Below are 20,836 nucleotides of genomic sequence, written 5' to 3'. Positions count from 1 at the left end.
AGCATGGTCTATTCATCAGTTAGAAGTAAAAAATATCACCCTTCATAGAAATTTTAACGAAACAATCTACATGCATCAATCAATGTGTTTCCGCAACTCAGCTAATCCTCATTACATTTTGAAACTCAATAAATCTCTATATGGCTGGAAATAAACTCCTCACGCTTTTACTATACTAGGTTTGCAACTTTCATCTCCACTATTAGTTTCTCCCAACAAATTTATGATAACTCTTAATTTATTAACAAGCTAAGGTTCTTATTTTATTCTTTAGGTGGATGATATTATTCTTACTACCTTTTCTCATTCATTAAGAAAATAAAGCGTCACTTTGCTCCGAGTTTGTCATAGGGAAGTTGGGTCCCATGCATCATTTATTTGGCATTTTCTTCATCTTATTCTCTTATCTCATATATCAATACAAATTGAAGTGGTTAGCTTGATACTCGTCGATCCAATTCAGCTACTATATTTCTTTGTGTTAACTTATTATCATGGTCATCTAAAAAGAAAAGCCACCTTTGTCTCACACTAGTGATGAAGCAAAATATCGTTGAGTTGCTAATATCAATTACGAATCCTGTTAGTTTAACTATTGTAAGAGAAATTTGTTACTTGAACTATATTGTCTTATTGCAAAAGTAACACTAGTTTATTTAATATCATTGGTGCAATTTATTTATTTAGAATCGAGCCAATTATACTCTGACATTTAAAAGTAATTAAAATTGAAAATTTTATAATGACTACCAAATTTTGTCCTTATCAAACAAACCATGATTATAGTATCATAATATGAAATAGTATGTCTAGTATAGATTTTGTGTGCACATTAAAATAGAGTACTCTAACGAGTTATGAAGTGAGAGTTAAGCTCAGTTTAGTTGAAGTGTGTGTTACCAATTAAAACTGACTTTTAATTATTGAAATGGAAATTTACCGATTATAATTGACTGCAACTGATTTTTACTGATTGAAACTAAAACTTATTGATTGTAATCGATTTTTAGTTGTAAATTATAACTGAGTTTTACGGATTAAAACTGATATTTACTGGTTCCAACAGATTTTTACTAATTATAACTTATTTTTACTGATTATTTAGTTAGTAGAATGAAGAGTAAATAATATACGCCAGTGAAAATGCCGTAGAAAAGTGGTGTACAATATTTTATCGTGCACTTTGCTGAATTTAACATTTATCATTATCGTATCCGGTGTATATCTGTTAGTATAACGATAATAAGGGTGTGTGGAGCGAAGAAAATTGCCGATCTTAACCCCTCATTTCAAACATCATTGGTTTGTTCCCCTATCCCGCCCCCGCCTTTTTGATATTCTATCTAAAAATCCATCACCGGTAAAGACTAGACTTGTAGAGGACTACAGAAAGCAAAATCTCCATTTTCTTTTGTTGAAGGCTTCATATCGCAGCTGTGGTGTTTTGCTAGAGATGCTATCACATCAGGTCAATTTCAATCTTCAATTTTCTAGGGTTTTCTTTCATTATTTTGCAGTTGTTTGCTTCCCTTGTTTTATTTTTCTTTTACATTTGATTCTTGATTTGAACAAGCTATAGCATATAGGATTACTTAAAGTGGATTTTTTTTTTCTTAATGTTATGTCTTGATTTTCCCTCTTAATTCACATTTTGATGATTAGTTATCATATATTGTTTGAAGAAAATTTTAGGGTTTCATGTGCATTTGATGAATTTGGGAGCTATTCTTAGTACTTATTTATCGGGGAGGTAAACAATTATTACGGGTTTAACTGAATTTTTATTATTTGAAGATGGTGCAAATTGTTGTACTTCGATTTCTATCATGGGGTGATGGGTTAGTTGATAAATTAGCAGGATTTTAACATTGTTATTATAATACCAAATTACCAATATCCTCCAGCAAACTAGGAAAAAAAGCTAGTAATGTTGAATTTATTAATTTGTGTTTATTGAAAGTGTTTTCAATATTAGCTGTTTTGATGCTCATTTGTATGATCATCCTAGATGCAAATGTGTGTTTTGATTGGTTGATGAATTTAGGAGCTATTTTCAGTTATGTTCCATAAGAGGTTTCTCTTCATACTTTAACACTATGTTTGTATAATAGTTTTGGAAAGAATGAAAGGGAAAGGAAGGGGAGGTAAGGGAAGGGTAAGGGTGATCGAAAGGGATGGGAGATGAGTGAGTTTTCCTTTTAAATTTGTCCAATTTTGAGAGAATTTGTTTAGTTTAAAATGTAAAGATTAGAATGTCAATGTCTAGTTAATATCAAGTAGCATTACACACATTTGAAGGGCCCTTTTCAATGATCTAATTTAGTTTTCTCAAATGTTTCTATGATCGACATTTGGATTTACAGAAGGGCAAAATAGTAATTGTCATATTAGGAGTAACTTGAGGAATAAGTTAGTTTTAAGTGGTAGTTTTCTTATAAATAAGGGGAATTAGAGACTCATTAGCATCATGAAAATTGGTAAACACTGTGGGTGAGTTTTATACTCATTAGGAGATCTCAAGCATCTCAAATAGCTTGATTTATATTTCGTTATTTTGTAATCTTCTTTTAATCATCAATTTTATAATATAACTTCTCTTTTGTCATTTTACTCTCTTGATTCTATTTTACTGTTTTAGTCCAATTTATCAGTTCATAGTAGAGAAGTTTTCTCAAATGTTGCATGTCTGTTCAATCTATGTTATTACTCCCTCCGCCCTATGAGAAAGCACTCAAATCATTTTGGGTGAAATTTTGTGGAAGATGAAATTGGGTTGAAAAATAAGACAAAAAAACAAGTGGATGATGGAAATGAGCGGTTAAGATAGACAACAAATAAGTTTGTGGATGATATTTAAAGAAAGAAAGTGGGGTTATTGCCAAAAAAGGAAAAGATTCAAAATGAGTGGGACAAGCTAAAATGAAAAGAGGTGCAAATTGAGAGGATCAGAGGGAGTATTAATTTATTTATTTTTAGATAAAAATGCTAGTGAAGCAATATTGAGTGAAGTTTCCAAGAAATTTTCCCGAGTGAAGCACAAGAAAAGATTTTAGATTTTACAAGGGAGATTTGTTCGACCAAATGAGCACTTTGCTCATCAAAGAGCTGAATGTTTTAGTTCTTTTGAGGCCTTATCGCAAGAATCGAGTGTTCCTTTTGTAGATATCCTCTTAAAGCCTTTATATTTAGTTGAGTACTACTAAGATTATGGTGATCATGTAGCTGACTTCATATGCTGAGATTAAGCCATTGGCATTGTCTGTTGATCTCCTTGTTTCATTAGGCTGTACAAAGTGTATAATGTTATTAAATGATGAGCATCATTTATCTTCAAAACAGAGCCCATTTTCATTGAAATTGTGAATTTGTACAAGCTTCTGCTTATATGGTCCGTAAATGTAGGAATAGTAAAGCATGTCTAATGTTCTTTGTTTAATGTCCAACCACTTTTGTTAGTATTATATCTTGATTATGTCCTGTCTCATATCAAGCAAAGTCAGAATTTTGTTGAAAAAATGATGGAGCTTTGAAGGAAAGACTAGTAGTTTACTGTTAGTTGGTGCTATTTCGAAAGCTATTTTGTATTGTTAATTGTTCTTTGTGCGGAAGATATCATGTTTGTTGAAGTTATCTTCTATGATTTGTGAAGATGCCTGATTTTTCTGAGAATCCACTGATTGCAGTGCAAGCAGTAACAGCAAATTGATTGGCTATAGCTGGTTCAATATCTGACGTGTAGTTTCTCTTTGAGCTGGGAGAAGTATTTGTTCGTTTTCCAAATTTTGGTGCATCAACTTTCTTATAACATCGTTATCATTGTAACTTGTAAGACTTCAATATTTGAGAAGGGGTGAGACTTCAGAGTAACTGAAGACAGCAAATGGATAGTTATAGAGATGCAAAAGCAGTTTTAGATCTTCAGCCCAAGTCTTCAATATCTGTGGCTTATCATCAAGACTTTGGTCCTCATGATGACCTGCTCCTTCTTGAGATTGATGAAAAGCTTATTCCAGATGTACTCAGTGAAAGGTAAGTATTAACTCAGGCTCCCTGTCCGGTGATTGCATCATTTTGTGCTATGATTTTTCATATTTGATCATTTGATCATTTTGTTGCTTATTTGTAGAGTTTCTCTGAGGGGAGAGCCAGATGAAGAGGCTGTGTTTTGCACAAAATCTAAGACTTATGCGATCAAATTCGTGGGTAATTCCAATTCTGTTTTACTCGTTCCTCCTAACACGCCTTCATTGTCTGATAATGCAATGAATTGTGATGACCAAAATATGGATCAGCCTGCCAAGGCTTCTGTGTTGAAGGTGGCTTCTGGTAATCTGGAGCTTGTTGAGGTTGCTCCCAGATTGGACAAGTTAAAACGACTTCTGTCACAGAGACCTTTTAGCATCGAGGAGGTATCAGGAATGGATACTTTTACCGAAAGTGAGGAAGTGAACTCTCTATATACATGGGATGATCTCATTGCATGGATTCAAGCGAGTGACGAGGAACTGAGATCGGGCTTGGAAGCTCTCAGTGCATTCGAAATCAATGGATATTGGAGAATCATAGACGACAAGTGCATGGATTCAGTCCTGAACATGCTTTTGCATAACGCAGTGTTAAATGATTGGTCTTTTGAAGCATTACCAGAAAATGAGGTAGTCAGCGTGATGGATTCAGATGGCTTTCCGCCCAAACTTTCCACCCACTGTTTGAGAGTGTATGGAAATAAAGTCGACAATGAGGATGGTATATCCTTATGGAAATTGAACGAAAGACGGGTTTGTGTTCATTTTGCAAGAGTCATTTTAAGAACAGGGAAAGTAAAGATGGAGAAGTTTTTAGAAGAGTGGAAATGTAAAATTCCACATGGAATCCAGACAAGCTTTGATATGTTAGAAGGAGAAGTTTTGACTGAAAGGATTGGGGCGGAAACTTGGATTCGAGCTTTCAGTGTTTCGTCTTTGCCATCAACTCCCGCAGAGCGTTTCTCAATCCTTTTTAAAGAGCGACCAAAATGGGAATGGAAGGATCTAGAGCCTTATATAAGGTAGTTAATTTGTGTTTCACAATTTAATCTTGCTATTCAGCTGCATCTTTTGTTTTCATTTCCAGCTCATTCTCGAGTCCAGGGTCTCACCGGCCGCGACCTCCTTAGCTTCTTTGATAAGGGTATGGTCTGCCTTCATTCGACCTTCTTCATACCCTGATCATAGGAAATATTAACGAGATATACCGAGTATGATGACGACGACAATGATGTGTTAGGTAATTTTTCTCAAAATTTATAGGGATTTGAAAGTACCAGGACTTTCTTCAGAGTGTTTACTGCTGAAATACACAAGAAGATCACAACCAAGACCTGATGTTGAACCCATTTTTAGTGCAAGGTAATTGATTGTAGTATCTATAATTCTATTATGTTATATGATAATGTATCATTTAGCTGCTTCAGAGATATATTATATCAGATCAGATTCTTGATTTAGTTTATTGTGTAGCAATCTTAAAAGGACAGAAGAGTAATTCTATATGCAATTGTAAGAAGCCATTGTATACTCAGTCTTGTTCCTTAAAATGCTCTAAATTTGACTTATTTTAAAGAAAAAAAAAATATTTGACAAAATAATTTGTTGGATAATTATAGCTTATTAATAAAACGTTAACGCATAACTAATATCCAAAGATTTTTAATTCACACTATAAGCATAAGAAAAACTTTTATGAACAATTCCAATTAATAGTTATAGTATACAACCTAGTTCTTCATATATTATGTAATAAAGTATAAAAAATTATTAATATTAATAAAACTCTAGTCTAAACATACTATTTTAAAATATATACATTTTTTGCCCCATTTAATTTGCATATAATTTCTATTTAGGTTTGTTCCCCTTATTATACATTTAGCAGTGGTCATGTAATTTTTTAATCTCAATCACAACTTTACTTTATTTTTAATTTTATTTATCTATATTTTTTTACCTCATTTGCTGTGTGTCTTATTCATTCATTTTCCCCTTATTGGTTTTTAGGTTTTAAAAAATTAAATCTAGAAATAAAAAACGATAACCAAAAGATCCTGGTTGTATAATTTTTTTTTGGAACAAGTTTGCTTTTAGCAAAATTCAAGTTACTTTAACAAAACTAACACGATTAATATATGTTGTTTAAGTTGAATATATGTTGTTTACGATTAATAGTTGAATTTATTTTCACTTTAACAGATCAACTATTGATTATTATTTATTATCATTACATGGCAGTACAAGAAATGAGTTTTAATTTTTGTTTTTTTACAAATTTATTCGCATTTTTATGTTAGTGGAACTCTCATCTTCAAAATATATGTTTAATCATAATTTTTTATTACCGTTAAATTCCATCTAGTAGTGAAGGCAAAACTCAAGGTCAGGTTAGGATGAGCCAAAAAAACGAGATTATAGTTGTTCAAGGGCCATAATTCATAAAGAAATCTTAAAACCAATATAATGTATATTAGTTATTTTTATATTAAAAAATTTCTATAAAAACTATATATTAATTTCAAAAAAATTAATAGTAAGAAAAAATTTAAAATAATTGACATGTTGGGATGGCTGATACTTGATTTGAAATTAACCCGTTGAAGATGACCCAACTTGAAACTTGCCCATTTGACCGTTTTGACATGTTTATTTGTGTAGTTTTATGAAGTGGATTTCTAGTTAATTACATTATATTTCATTAAGATACTTTATACTTAGTATTTAATACCAATAATCAAACTGACAGTAAATATTTATTTGGATTAAATTATCCTAAAAGGGGAATATTTGGAAAAGTAAAGTAATCCACGTTTGATTGCAGCTCAGCCACAGAAAGAAAGAAATAGACAGGCAATAATTGGTGCTCACTGCCCACACACAAAAGTGTAATTTGAGCATCAATCACGCTTTTGCCATTAAAGACAATACTCTTATTCTGCCTTCCATGTGAAACTTTGATTTTGGTTCAATTAATTTGATGCAAATAAGTCGTTTCAAATTGATCTGATTAATTGAAGTTGAGTATAATTCGACTCGGCATGAAATAATCAGTATATAAAAATCAAATCAGATAGTAAAAATATCTATATTCATCTATCAGAATTGAAAGTAACATGAATTGAGACATCATACATGAAACCCTTCTGAATACTTATATGTAATGCAAACCAGTGTCACGTAATTCGCAGCCTCGCGAATCGCTAATCGAAAAAAGCGAACTATGATAAGTTTTAAGATATTTTTAAATCATTTTAAACGAATCACGAACTCAAAGAGGAACTAACTAGCAAATTGTGTTTCAATGAAGCAAATCCTAAACCAACTGGTGTTGGACTAGACAACCTCATAATGAGACCCTCAGTTTGGACTGGAGCAATTCGCGTGTGTAATAACTTGGGCATTTTTTTTCATTTTCTGGGCATTTTTCAATTTTGATCTGAAAGGTATCAATTTTGACCTTAAAGGTATTAATTTTCAAAATTGATACCTTTAAGGTCAAAATTGATAAATGCCCAGAAAATTAAAATGTTGTTATATGCGCAAATTGAGTCGGCTAAAATTGACAATCTCATAATGAGACCTTCTCATCCAAATTTCTGTGAACCCTAAAATTTGGAATTTTGTTTCAATTTTCAAAGAAGACAACATGATTGTTTTTTCTCTTTTGGGGTGTTTATTTTCTTGGATATGATACCCAAATCAATACTTTAAAAGAAGATACACATGGGTGCTTAGCTATATTGGTGGAACTGTGTCTTCTGATTTGGCAATTTTCAGTTTTCATGACTTCACATTTACATTCACATTCAGCTTAATATGCCATGTTCGGTAGTGGTTTAGAATTTGACACAACCCTAAATTCAGGTCTTTTGGGTAAAATTTGGAAGTTGGGAAGTGTTTTTCATTGTAATCGTGTTAAATCTTCGACACTGACCATAGTCCGTAGTGCGAAAAATGAACCCAATATTTCCCGTGTTTAAGGTGTAAAAAATCGCATTTTCAACCATTTCAAGAAATATCCTGTATTTTCGGCCAACATTTTAGCTTTACAATAATCGGCCGTGTCGATAGTGAAACTATGACTATTACCTCATTGTTGCAATTGCGACTAAATGCAATTGAATAAATCGTGCAAGGTAGGTAGAAATTTCGTGTTGAACTAAATTCGAGTAACTTAGTTTTGAGCCATATGTGAGCTTGTTCTCTAAGACTATGACAATGGCATCGAATAAGCAAGTAAAATACCGCAACACATCTCAAGTTCAACACGAATAACAGTCGAAAAGGAGTCTATCCGAACTTGAGCGAAGAATACAAGAGAAAAGAGGTAGTAAAAAACATAAGAATAAGTTTTTCATTATTAATTTCTCGTCATCATAAATGGCGTTCCAAGAATTTACAAGCAAATAACGAATGCTAGTTCGTTTATGAATGACTACAAATGAATGAATGATCCCCACCCTATATAAAATGTCTCGTTATCTATCAAAACATCCTACGTTCGTGTATCTACATTCCTTCAACTAACAATAAAGTGGAAAATACCGGGAAAAGTACACCTAGCGAACATCACTTGTCAGCGCTATGAATGCAAAGAAATGCGGGTCTTTATTGGTTTCAGCTTTAAGCCCATACTTTCAGGCGAAAGCAGCTCTGGCGAAATGCAAGATGGACTGAGAGGACTTCTCGGGCTTCCGTTGAACTGAGACGGTCGGAAAAATCCGTATCCCATGAGGAAGTATTCCAATGGAATTAGCATTGCATGCGGCTGTTCCTCTGTTACCATTGATCCACAAGCTTGCACCTGCAAAATACCGACTATTTCATTTGATGAAATAGATAAACGTACATTCGGGTGTATGATTGGTTAACATTATAAAACGACCAAAGCTACCAAATTCCTGAATAAGATTCATCTCACATCCCACAACGACATCTTACCAAGTACAGTCAACCCCCCCCCCCCCCCCCCCCCCCCGGGTGACGAATCCAGGAAAAAAAAAAGTGATATCGATTTTTTTTTTTTATGTAAAACACACTTCATGGGTTTTGAACTCTGGTCATTCATGCAGTAGATAATACACTAACCAACTCATCTAGGGTATATTTACATATACTATTTGATTTCATTTTGGATTTAACTGATGTCAATTGACCTCAATGACTACACACTAGATCCGCCCATGCCCTCCACCCGAAACAATTTTTTTCAGAAGTCCATTGCAAAAGTACGGACTTCAGAGACTCAAAACGAAAGAAAATTAAACGGATTAAAATCAACAATCCCGAATTGAATTTGTCTAAAGTGGCGTTTCTGCAAAAGTTGCAAATAATAATTCCATCTAGATAGTCATAAAGAAAGCAAGCTTTACGTCCGTTACTTCCATGCACATACCTCAACCAACGCACTGCATCTTTTGTCTAGATTTGAAATCATGTGAAGCGCCTCAGCATGAAAAGGAGACTCATCTCCAACAAATATCAGCGTCCGACATCTTAATCTTTTCAATCCTTCACTAATGTCGGGTCTTCTGCTTGTATGAACATAACACAGTAAAAAATTAAGAATATACAAATCAAAACGTAATTCGTCGAGAGATGAAAACTTGATAAATAAACTTCGACTAGAACTTACCCATTCATTGTTTCCAGAAACCGCAAAATGTTGATGCTTTGCCTCTCATCTAGCAGCTGAAGATGAGAAGTAGTCAGTTAACATGTTGATGCCAAATCATAGGAAAAATACGAAAGCATAAATAATGAAAACTAACTCTTCTGCACGCTTGAACTATGTCGGATTCCGGTACTTCCGAACTACCACGGACTTCCTGCATATGGCAATAGCATTAAACAAACCACTGGCACATGATTCACTAATCTCCTTACGAATCTCGAATCAAAACAAGCGAATTATGGTCGGTTTTAGGCTATTTAAAGTCATTTTAAGTGAATCGCGAATTCAAAAAGCGAATTAACTGGCGAATCATGTTACCCTGAAACAAACTAAAGCAAAGAAAACAACTTAAGAATTAGAAACTTATAACTAAGCACTACCTTACTAAAAAATCGTTTCAGCAAGCACTCCTTCACCAAGCCACAAATCCCGTAAAAATAAAGCAAATTTGACAGAACCTGTAGTTGATAAAAATACTACCTTAGGAAACTATCATATGGTAAGTCGGATTTGAAGACGAGTTTATATATGAAAGACAAAAGAAATTGACCTTATTGTAAAGCCATTCAGTCCATGAAGGTCCTTTGCACAGGGGAGAAACAAGGATCAAACCAAGAACCCGTTCTTTGTATTTCAACTGTAAGATCAGTAAGCTTTGTCAAATGCCAAAATAGTTAAATATAATAATCAAGCGGGTTAAGGAATATGCAAGCACATACAGCGAATAAGGTAAGTATGTAAGCTCCGGCTGTTACGCCCATACACATCACTGCACCGAGCCTAGCAAGAATAGCGGCTGTTAGAATAAGCTAGTTTCACATGATTCGCAAAGATCCTAGCAAATCACGAATAGAAAAAAGCAAATTATGTGTTTGGTTTTAGGCTATTTTTGGTCATTTTAAGCGAATCGCGAATTTGAAAAACAAAATAGACAACAAATTATGTGACACTGCAATTTGCTAAGAAAACAAGGTGAAAATTCAAAAACAACATCCTTAAAAACAAAATTGGGTGTACAACGCGCGTGCGCACGCACACTATACAGAATGCTTGCTTACCCAAAAAAGTTGAGAACCTCAAGAATCTGATCAGCTAAATCTTCGGCTGATGGGACGGGATCATCTGGACATAACGCAGCAGCTCCCAACTGCAAGTACTCTTGACAACAGTTCCAGGAAGCATTACGTGAGTAAGAAGTAGAAGAAATAAATTGCACAACAAAAATGAACAGTGAAAATAAATAAATCCCAGCAAAAGGAAAACAAACACGAAGATTTACAGACCTCATGTCCAGGAGGGCTGATGTGGTAAATGCAAAAGTTGTGGAGCAACAAAGAAGCGGCCTCGGGAAAAAAGAATAATCCTTGGAAGCAAGACATATCTGTTCAAAGTAAAACACCTTAGAAAAAACACAAGGAAAACACAAAATACTCAGAAAACAAAACAAGTACAACAACACCAAAGCCTTTTTCCCAACTTATGTTACTCGGACTCTTCATTTTTTGCTTCACGTACCCGTGTCCGATCCTTGATCTTCGGACATTGGTATGACACTTAGACACTTAATTTTAGGCATAGAATTGAATATTTAGAAGTATCCGACAATTGGACACGTACCAGTATCCAACATCAGTACCCAAGTCCAAGTAACATAGGTCCCAACTAGAGTTGGAAAGGAAACAAATCATTCATGATAACTATGAGAGCCAAAGGCTCTTAGCGGGCTCCTTCTTCCCGATACACCGCCTTTTGTAGATATATCTAAGAGTCCAGAACTCGGGAAAGGTGACAAATGATGGTTTGTCTTACGATTATATCATTCAAGCTGGTTTGTCCCAATACACAGCCACGGACTCTTAGCAAATCATGCCATTACAATTACATCACTTGCGATTAAAACTCAAAATGCCACTTACGATTTAGAGCCAAATCAGGATAGGTGACCAATGCTGGTTTGTCTTTGTCTCCATAAACGATGACAGACACAGGGCCGTGCCCAGTTCGTACATGGTATTCCTGCAACCAAAATTTACAGAATGCATTGATGACGGCAGCAAGTAACTCATAATATAATGAACTAAGAGATAATTTATTGAGCTATAATCATAAAAATAGACACTAAGATAAAGTCAAGAGATAATTTGTCATGTTATTACTTGCTTTAGGAATAATTTAAAGCAATATCCATAACTTCTTATGAGATAAAAAACAAAAGGAGGTATCCAGATAAGATTTCAACCAAAAGTAACTTGCCATGTGCAAATAATTATCTGACTTCTTTCCAGCAACAAAATTAGATCTAAAACAACTTAGGACACTCGAGTCAGCTCAAACATAAGAGGCTAAGAATAATGCCACCCTACACTTTTAAGCTTCAACCACTTCCATAAGAGGCTAAGAATCTAACTCAAAATAAGATGCTTAACTTCAAGTCTTAACCTATTTGTATGATGTAAGAATATAAACATTTCTTGAAAAAGTTCACTACTTTGCAAAAAGTAAGAGATGAGCAAGAAAGTGATGATGACAGGTTCTTCAAAAGCTGAAAAGATTTTAAACATAAATGAAAAAGAACAATTATTTTGGAAGTCAAAAGCACATGTGAAGGTCTCACTGGCCGCAACCTCATCTCCTTTGATACGGTATGGTTGGCAATCATCCAACTCTCTCCAATCTCCTTTGATACGGTATGGTTGGCAATCATCCAACTCTCCCCAAACTCTAATTATAGCGTCTATGAGCGGGATATACCGAGTACAATGATGGTAATTATGATGAAAAGCACAAAGGTCAGAAACAAAGAATCAACAATATTTGCAGGGAATTGGCTGTTTACAATTGATAAATTGACATGGATGGGAAAATTTTACACTTCCCCATATAGTATTAACTTTGAGAATTATGAAGACTTTAAACTAGCTACAACTGTCAACAGAACACACAAGATAAGAATGGTCAGCAAAGGGAGAGGCGTAGGGGTGTTCATTTGGTTCATGTTGATTTCGGGTCATGTGTTTCGGGTTGGTTCAAAATCGGGTGTTGTTTTTATATTGATTTTTACATAATTTTAAATTCATTTTGAAGTCGGATTCGGTTTATCGGGTTATCGGCGTTTTGAAAACCTGTAAAGAGCAGGAATACAACAAAGGTGGTATAGAAATCTACCCCAAATATTTGAACAGTCAAAAATATATTTCTATAAACAAATTTAGACTTAAAATTCAAGTGAAATACTAATTAAACCACAAATTTTGAATTGAATGACTTCAGCAACAACATGGATATCAAAGAACAAACTTTTTTTAATACTTGCATTACATATTCCCAAAATGGCATACAAAAAAGCAAAAAAAATGCAACTTCTTGAAAAGCATTTTGAGTATTGTCCATAAATTTCTATACTTAGGGTTTCTTTAACAAACAAATCTATGCAATTAAAGGAAAAAACAAAAAAAAATTAAAATGGGGAAATTAGGAAAACAAAAAAGATAATCAATTAAACATAAACAGCTAAAATTAACAAAACCCAGATGAATTTCTGCAAGATCTATAATACCCAATTTCTAAATTAATTCAACTCCCCCCTCCCAAACAAGTCAAGAATTCAAAAAAAAGAAAAAAAAAATTCCTCAAACACCCAATAAAATTAAACAAAAAGAAAACGAAATTCAAACCTTTCCACCAAGATAAATAGTTTCCATATCAACAGAAACTGACTCATTGCTTGAAAAATCTGCCATTTTTTTGTTCTTTTTTTAGGTTTTTTGAATTTCAAGGGGCTCTGAAATTCGATCCAATTTTTTTCCTCCCCCCAAATTTATTCCTGTTTTCTTGACCTTGAAAAATTGAGACCTCAATTTGATGGGGTTGCTAATATACAAAGCTATCTCTCTCTAAAACACTCTTTCTCTCTCTACAACTCCGACATTTTAACCTTCCCACCGACGCTTTTTCTAATTTCCCTTCATTATAATGCAATTTAATTAATATCCCCATGTCTCAGTATTTCCATTATTATATGTACAAAAAGCTCTCACATATTTAAATATTACGGTACAAATTTAAAGAAACATAAGAATACCAAAACTAAGTATTTTGTTGATAAAGTATATGTTTTAGTTACGTTAATTAGACGATGTAGCCTAATTATAAGTTTATAACTCGTCTTATAACGATAATATCACAAATCATTGTATGAGGTTGTATCACTGTTTAACTTGTCCCATACACGTATTACTGACCTATTTAATATAAATTATTAGCAGAAACATATGACTCTACGTTTTAATATAGTCTCACTAAAAACGGTCTTTTACCAAAGTTGCAATATAAGTACACATCTGAATCAATAAGCATCATTTGCTATTTTAATTTGATGTATTCATTTTGTTGTATTATTTTATTTTTAGACAATGATCCAGCTTTTTATTTAATTTTATCTACACATTTTAATTTTTTTTAATTGCATCCATATAATTTACTCCTTTTATTTATTATCAAATATTTGTGTTTAGTTAAAATTTATGGGTTGATATTTGAAATTTATAAAAATACTAAAACGACGTCGTTTGTGTCGGCTAAAAATAGTTGACCGTTGAGCTGGAAGCATCAAAGTGACCAAGTTTGTGTTTGAAAAAAGAAAAGGACAACCAAGTTATGGGCCATGACTAGTACATCTAAATTTGTAGCAAACTGTATATGAACTGTTGACAGAGGATTATTTGTATGTTTTGTCAACACTTTTGGATGGATTATACTCGTCACGGTTTGTATTATTTTTTATTTTGGATTGTTAAATTTATTTGTATTAATTTTTTATTTGGAATTGACTTATTGTTGTTTTAAATCTCATATATACATTTATATTCAATACTTTATTTTAATTTCATTTATATAATTTATTAGTTGTTGGAAACGGTGTATATAAAAGAGACATAAAGTATTTCAACCCGTGAAACCATCTCATTGTGAGATGAGTCCTTATAAAAGGCTCATTAGTAAAAACATAGAAAAGAAAAAACAATGAAAACTAAATTCTCACTTGTAAAGGGAGCGGTCTTTTTTTTAATAGTTTAAAATGACACAATTAAAGCCGTTTTGTGGTGAGATGACCTCAACAGAGAATTAGCGAAAGTATTAAATGTGTAAATTGAATTCAGGAATGATTGAGTTTTCTGTGTTCTCAATTCACCACTTCCATTCATTCATAGCTATCTTATTATACAAGAATTGTTTCCTAGATTAGAATATACAGAATATTCTAATTCCTAAATATACATCAGAAATATATCAAAAGATATATGGAGAATAATAGGTTGCCAATATTTGAATATTCTGATAATCTCAATATTCTAACACTCCCCCTCAAGTTGGGTCGTAGGGTCACCAACACCCAACTTGCGTAGAACATTTTCAAAGAACTGGGCTGCTACTGCTTTCGTGAGGATATCTGCTAACTGATCTTCTGAGCGAACATAGGGCAATCTGATAATCTCATCTTCCAACTTTTCTTTTATGAAATGTCTGTCAACCTCGACATGCTTCGTGCGATCATGTTGTACCGGATTCTCTGAGATATTAATGGCTGCATGATTATCACAATATAACACACAGCTCTTCATTGGCATAAAATCAAGCTCAGTAAGGAGTTTCCTCAGCCATAAGACTTCAGTAATTCCTTTGGCAACTCCCCGAAATTCAGCCTCAGCACTCGATAGGGCAACGACCTTTTGTTTCTTACTCCTCCATGTCACAAGATTTCCTCCTACTAAAGTGAAATATCCTGATGTCGATTTCCTATCATCTCTATCACCTGCCCAATCTGCATCGGTATAGGCAACTAGATCAAGGTGACCATTCTTCTGATATAGAACCCCTCGTCCTGGAGTGCCTTTCAAATATCTCAAGATTCTTATCACTGCCTCCATATGCTGTATCTGAGGTCGATGCATGAATCGACTTACAACTCCAACTGCGTAAGCAATGTCAGGCCTTGTATGAGCTAGGTATATCAACTTCCCCACCAGTTTTTGGTACTGCGCACAGTTTGTTGGTTCCCCATCTTCAAGAATTTGTAACCCATGATTGATCATTATTGGTGTCTCAATGGGCTTACAATCTAACATACCGGCTTCAGCTAGTAGATCCAGCACATACTTCCTTTGAGATATAAAGATGCCCCTGTTAGACCTTAGGACTTCAATTCCCAAAAAATACTTGAGCCTTCCTAGATCTTTCATTTCGAATTCCTGGAACAACTTGTCTTTTAGGACTTTGATTTCGTCTCTGTCGTCCCCTGTAATGATCATGTCATCTACATAGATGATAAGGCAAGTTATCTTGCTTCCGTTCTTCTTCAGAAAGAGTGTATGATCGACATTACTCTGTTTATACCCAAACTTCTTCATTGCTGAAGTGAATTTGCCAAACCAAGCTCGGGGCGATTGTTTTAACCCATATAAAGCTTTCCGTAATCTGCACCCTTCATTTCTCCCAAAATCTCCTGAGAAACCTGGAGGAGCATGCATATAAACTTCTTCCTTTAGTTCTCCATGAAGGAAGGCATTTTTGACATCGAATTGATGGAGAGGCCAATCAAGATTTGCTGCTATGGAGAATAGAACCCTTATAGTATCCAACTTAGCAACTGGAGAGAATGTTTCTGAATAATCGACTCCATAGGTCTGTGTATACCCTTTTGCCACAAGTCTAGCTTTGTACCGTTCAATGGATCCATCTGCTTTATGCTTCACTGTGTACACCCATTTACATCCCACTATTTTTTTCTCCTTTGGTAAGATGCATTTCTCCCACGTTTCATTCTTCCGTAGAGCATCAATCTCTTCTTCCATAGCCTTTCTCCATTTATCATCTCTCATAGCTGTATCAACATTCTGTGGGAGTTTGGTAGCATAGAGAGCAACATTGAATGCTAAAGCACTCTGTGACATGTTTCCCTCCGTGGTCGGCTCAATCGGATATCTCGATCTTTTGGCCTCATAATCTGGATCATACCTTTTTGGAGGTATTCCTCGAGTGGAGCGAGGTGGAAGCATGTACCCCTGAGGTTCACCTGTCTGCTCTTGCCCTGTTTCCACAGTTTCACTAGTAATATCAACAATATCAGCATCACATATCTTATCTTGCTCAAGCGAAGAACTAACCTGATGTTCAGACATAACTGGATTTGGTATGGGGTGCACAACTTGGGGAGACAGTTCGGTAGCGTTGCCTAATTGCTCTTGTGGGTCTGGGTTTAGCATCCATGGACCGGTTAACCATCTGAGATCGTCACTTTGCATCTCCCCCTGACATCGAGGATGGGTGTAGTAGTATTCGGATTCAGAGAAATCACAATCCATCGTAGTGTACATGCGTTGATTTTTTGGATCATAACACCTATACCCCTTCTGGTTTCTTCCATAGCCCAAAAAAACACATTTAATTGCCCTTGGTTCTAGTTTACTTCGTATTCGTTTCGGACAGTGAACATAGACAGTGCACCCAAATATTCGGGGGGGTAAGGAATGTGAGGAAGGTATGGGTAGGTATTTTTGAAGGGTTTCTAAAGGTGTTTTATAATTTAGGGCTTTTGTGGGAAGACGGTTAGTGAGGTAGGTAGCGGTGGAAATAGCATCAGGCCAGTGGGTGGCAAGAATATGGGATTCAAGCATTATGGCACGGGTTATTTCTAATAAGGTTCTGTTTTTCCGTTCAGCTACACCATTTTGTTGAGGTGTATCCGGACACGAAGTTTGGTGAATAATGCCTTTACTAGCAAAGAATCTGTGCATCTCAGTGTTAACATATTCACGACCATTATCAGTTCTCAAGATACGGAGTTGGGTTTGGAATTGGGTGCATATCATGTGATAAAAATTAACAAATACTCCAAACACCTCAGATTTGTGTTTAAGAAAATAAATCCAGCTCATTCGAGTACAATCATCAATAAACACAATATAATAAAGAAAACCATGCATTCCACAAACAGGTGCGGGTCCCCAAACGTTTGAATGAACAATCATAAACGGTAAACTGGATTTATTCAAACTACTAGGATACGAATGTTTATGGCTTTTTGCTAGAATACATGTCTCACATTTGAAATCCAAATTTAATCTAGCTAAAGTGGGAAAAAGTTTCTCGAGATACCCTAAAGATGGATGTCCAAGTCTACGATGCCAAGTCCACAGTTGTTTTTCCCGTGACCCGTGAGCAAGAACTGCATTGCCTTGTTGAACCGTCTCTTCCAAGTAGTACAGACCACCTTTTTCAATACCACGCCCAATAATTTTGCCCGTCTGAACATCCTGCACAACACAACAATCAGATTTTATGAGCACAGTGCAATTGAGTTCCTTTGTAAGGTGACTAACGGACAGTAATTTATGTGAGAGGTTAGGAACAAAGAGACAATTATTCAAGGTTAATTTTTTTGAAATATTAATAGTTCCAGCACCCATGACTTTAATTTCTTCCCCATTAGCAGTTTTAATGAGATTTTTTTTCGGTCGGACATGATTCAAAAAATCATTTTGATCACAAGACATCGTGTCCGTAGCTCCACAATCAAGGATCCACCCGTTAGTATAATTGAACAAACTATTTTTATTTTTACAAACAAAAGAAAAAATGGGTGGACAAGAGGAGGCCACGTCGCCCCTCCAATTCTTTTTAAATGCTGGGTGCCCTTCATTTGAAGGGTCACTTCCTTCTTTACTCCTTCTCAGCTTTTGATTTTCTCTGTTACCTTCATGTTCCTCTGAGTTTTGAACCATGGCTGCCATGCTTTCATCTGGTTTTGTACCGGTGCTTGAAACAATCGCAGCTCTTCCAGATCTTGGCTGATCGGAAAGTTGGCCGGCCATTTTTGCCCCTTTCTTCCTCGTGTCTGGCCACCAATCCGGGTATCCCACAATTTTGAAGCACTCACTTTTCGTGTGCCTCATCCCACCACAGTGGGTACATTGAAGATGGCTCCTTTCGTCATTTTTCCGGTAAGATCTCTCCGATCTCCCTTTGACAGCAAACACACCCCCTGAGCCCGATGATTCTAACTCCGATGAGGGCTCCCTTTTCATGATTCCCCTTCTCATTATCTCCCTCCTTATACATGCATATGCTTCCTCTGCAGTGGGTAATGGATCTTGAAGAAGAAGGTCTCTCCTTTCTTTGTCAAACGTTTCATTTACTCCTGCAAGGAATTGATATAATCTGTTCTTCTGGATTAATTGATTGTAAATTATTTTGTCTTCTGGGTCTTTCATCGGATTTGGTTGCCTTCTATCGATTTCCTTCCACAAGGTTATTAAATTGCTGTAGTATTTTTCCAAAGTGTCGGTCCTTTGCTCGATTTTGTTAGCCTTGACAGTGAGGTCGAAAATTTGGAGACCATCACTGCCACTGCTATATACCGTTTCAATCCCCTTCCAAAGTGTCTTTGCGGTTGGAAAATCGATGAACTGGTTGACTAGATCCGGATGAATGCTTTCGATTACCATGAGATAACCATTGAATCTCGCCTGGTCCATTGGCTGTACTCTTGGTCCGTTTGTGGTGGTGGATCGGCGATGATATGGTTGAGCCGATCACGACCACTTAGGGCTAATTGCATCAACCTGGACCACATGGTGTAGTTTTGGTGGGTTAATTTTTCTGATATTGAGAATGTGGGAATCGAAATTGTGGTGGTGTTTGTGGTTGTTTCGGGTGGTGGTGGAGGTGGCTTGTTGGTGTTTAACTGTGAAAATAGTTGCAAAAGCTGCCCCATTGTGACGGGTTGGTCTGGCATGATAATGGTGTTGTTTGACTCCATTTTTTTCTGTTAAGGTAAGGTTTAATTTTTTTTCGGTAGATGATGAAGCCGCTTAGACGATTTCTCCTCAGAAACGTCTTGGCTCTGATACCATGAATTCAGGAATGATTGAGTTTTCTGTGTTCTCAATTCACCACTTCCATTCATTCATAGCTATCTTATTATACAAGAATTGTTTCCTAGATTAGCATATACAGAATATTCTAATTCCTAAATATACATCAGAAATATATCAAAAGATATATGGAGAATAATAGGTTGCCAATATTTGAATATTCTGATAATCTCAATATTCTAACATAAATAGACCTAAATTGCATTTGAATTTGTTCAAGGGTTTTGCATAATCCTTATAAAATTACGAACAAGGCATTTAGAGTGTGGAATGACAATATATGATATCCTTATAGAGGAAATAAGAAGGTTGTGGGCCCTAAGGCCTTTAGACCTTTGAATTGAGAAAAAAATAAAAATAAAAATGTATTATTCAAAGTTCCCTTTGCTATAAAAGATGGGTTAAAAGTTGTTAATTTGCAGGATAAGAGTCAAGAGCCAAGGGTAAATCTAAATTTTATAGTAAAATTTATTTAAAAAGTTAAAATTAGAGTTAATGTCATTTTTAAAATAAAATTTTACAATGTAGAATAATATATTAAATTCAAATTAAAAAACCTAATAGCTCGATAAAACCAAATTTAAAAAAATCTAACAAAAGTCTATTAATAACTTTTTTTGATAATTATACTCGACGAGGCTTTATGTTTTGAAAAATTGAAAAACATCTTTGTTTTTACATTTGCAAGCATCTTAAAAAACATCAAAGTAAAAGTCTTGCTAACTTTTTCTTTATAAGTAGATCGAAAAAAAGGAACTAATTAATGAAAATCAAACTTAAATTCTTTCAGATGTTCCAACCGAAACAAAATCGATTTTATGTTTATATTTTTTCTTTATTCTTTAATAATAGAAGAAAGTACATGGGGCATAACTAAAACGTGGCTCGAATCCATTTACGTTTTGGTATTAGCTTACGTTTTGGAGAATCCATTTACATAAAATGTCACTTGGCTTAAAGACAATTTAGTTGGTGTGGTGTTAGCAATCATGATTTGTGATCCTACTCAATTCCAATAATAATAATAATAATAATAATAATAATAATAATAACATCAAAGGCTTAATCTTAAAAAACATCGGCCACTTAAAGTAATTATGTCTAAATAGTTGATCTCATAAATTCTCATTCTCCATGCAGTATGTACAAATATGCATTATTATCGAAAGTCTATATAGAAGAGTTATCGAAAGTGACGATGA

General features: G+C 34.7%; 2 protein-coding genes across 2 annotated transcripts; one reads left to right on the top strand and one right to left on the bottom strand.

Moving 5' to 3' along the window:
* The first annotated feature begins 1,227 nt into the window (after positions 1-1,227).
* LOC130824229 (uncharacterized) lies at positions 1,228-5,559 on the top strand. Its single transcript, XM_057689147.1, has 4 exons — positions 1,228-1,468; positions 3,684-4,029; positions 4,127-5,047; positions 5,289-5,559. The coding sequence occupies exons 2-4, from the start codon at positions 3,881-3,883 to the stop codon at positions 5,389-5,391; spliced, it is 1,173 nt and encodes a 390-aa protein (XP_057545130.1). The 5' UTR covers positions 1,228-1,468; positions 3,684-3,880; the 3' UTR covers positions 5,392-5,559.
* A 2,797-nt stretch (positions 5,560-8,356) lies between these two features.
* Positions 8,357-13,683, bottom strand: LOC130824019 (protein NDL1-like). Its single transcript, XM_057688882.1, has 11 exons — positions 13,377-13,683; positions 11,619-11,718; positions 10,986-11,083; positions 10,761-10,849; positions 10,422-10,482; positions 10,253-10,339; positions 10,083-10,160; positions 9,800-9,856; positions 9,664-9,719; positions 9,424-9,559; positions 8,357-8,832 (listed from the first exon to the last, which is right to left on the bottom strand). Exons 1-11 carry the CDS (start codon positions 13,440-13,442, stop codon positions 8,611-8,613), a joined length of 1,050 nt encoding a protein of 349 aa, XP_057544865.1. The 5' UTR covers positions 13,443-13,683; the 3' UTR covers positions 8,357-8,610.
* Between the last annotated feature and the right edge of the window lie 7,153 nt (positions 13,684-20,836).

This window comes from Amaranthus tricolor, chromosome 9, assembly GCF_026212465.1.
Source record: "Amaranthus tricolor cultivar Red isolate AtriRed21 chromosome 9, ASM2621246v1, whole genome shotgun sequence".
In the NCBI taxonomy this organism is placed as follows: Eukaryota; Viridiplantae; Streptophyta; class Magnoliopsida; order Caryophyllales; family Amaranthaceae; genus Amaranthus; species Amaranthus tricolor.
This window is presented reverse-complemented; position numbering and strand designations above follow the sequence as displayed.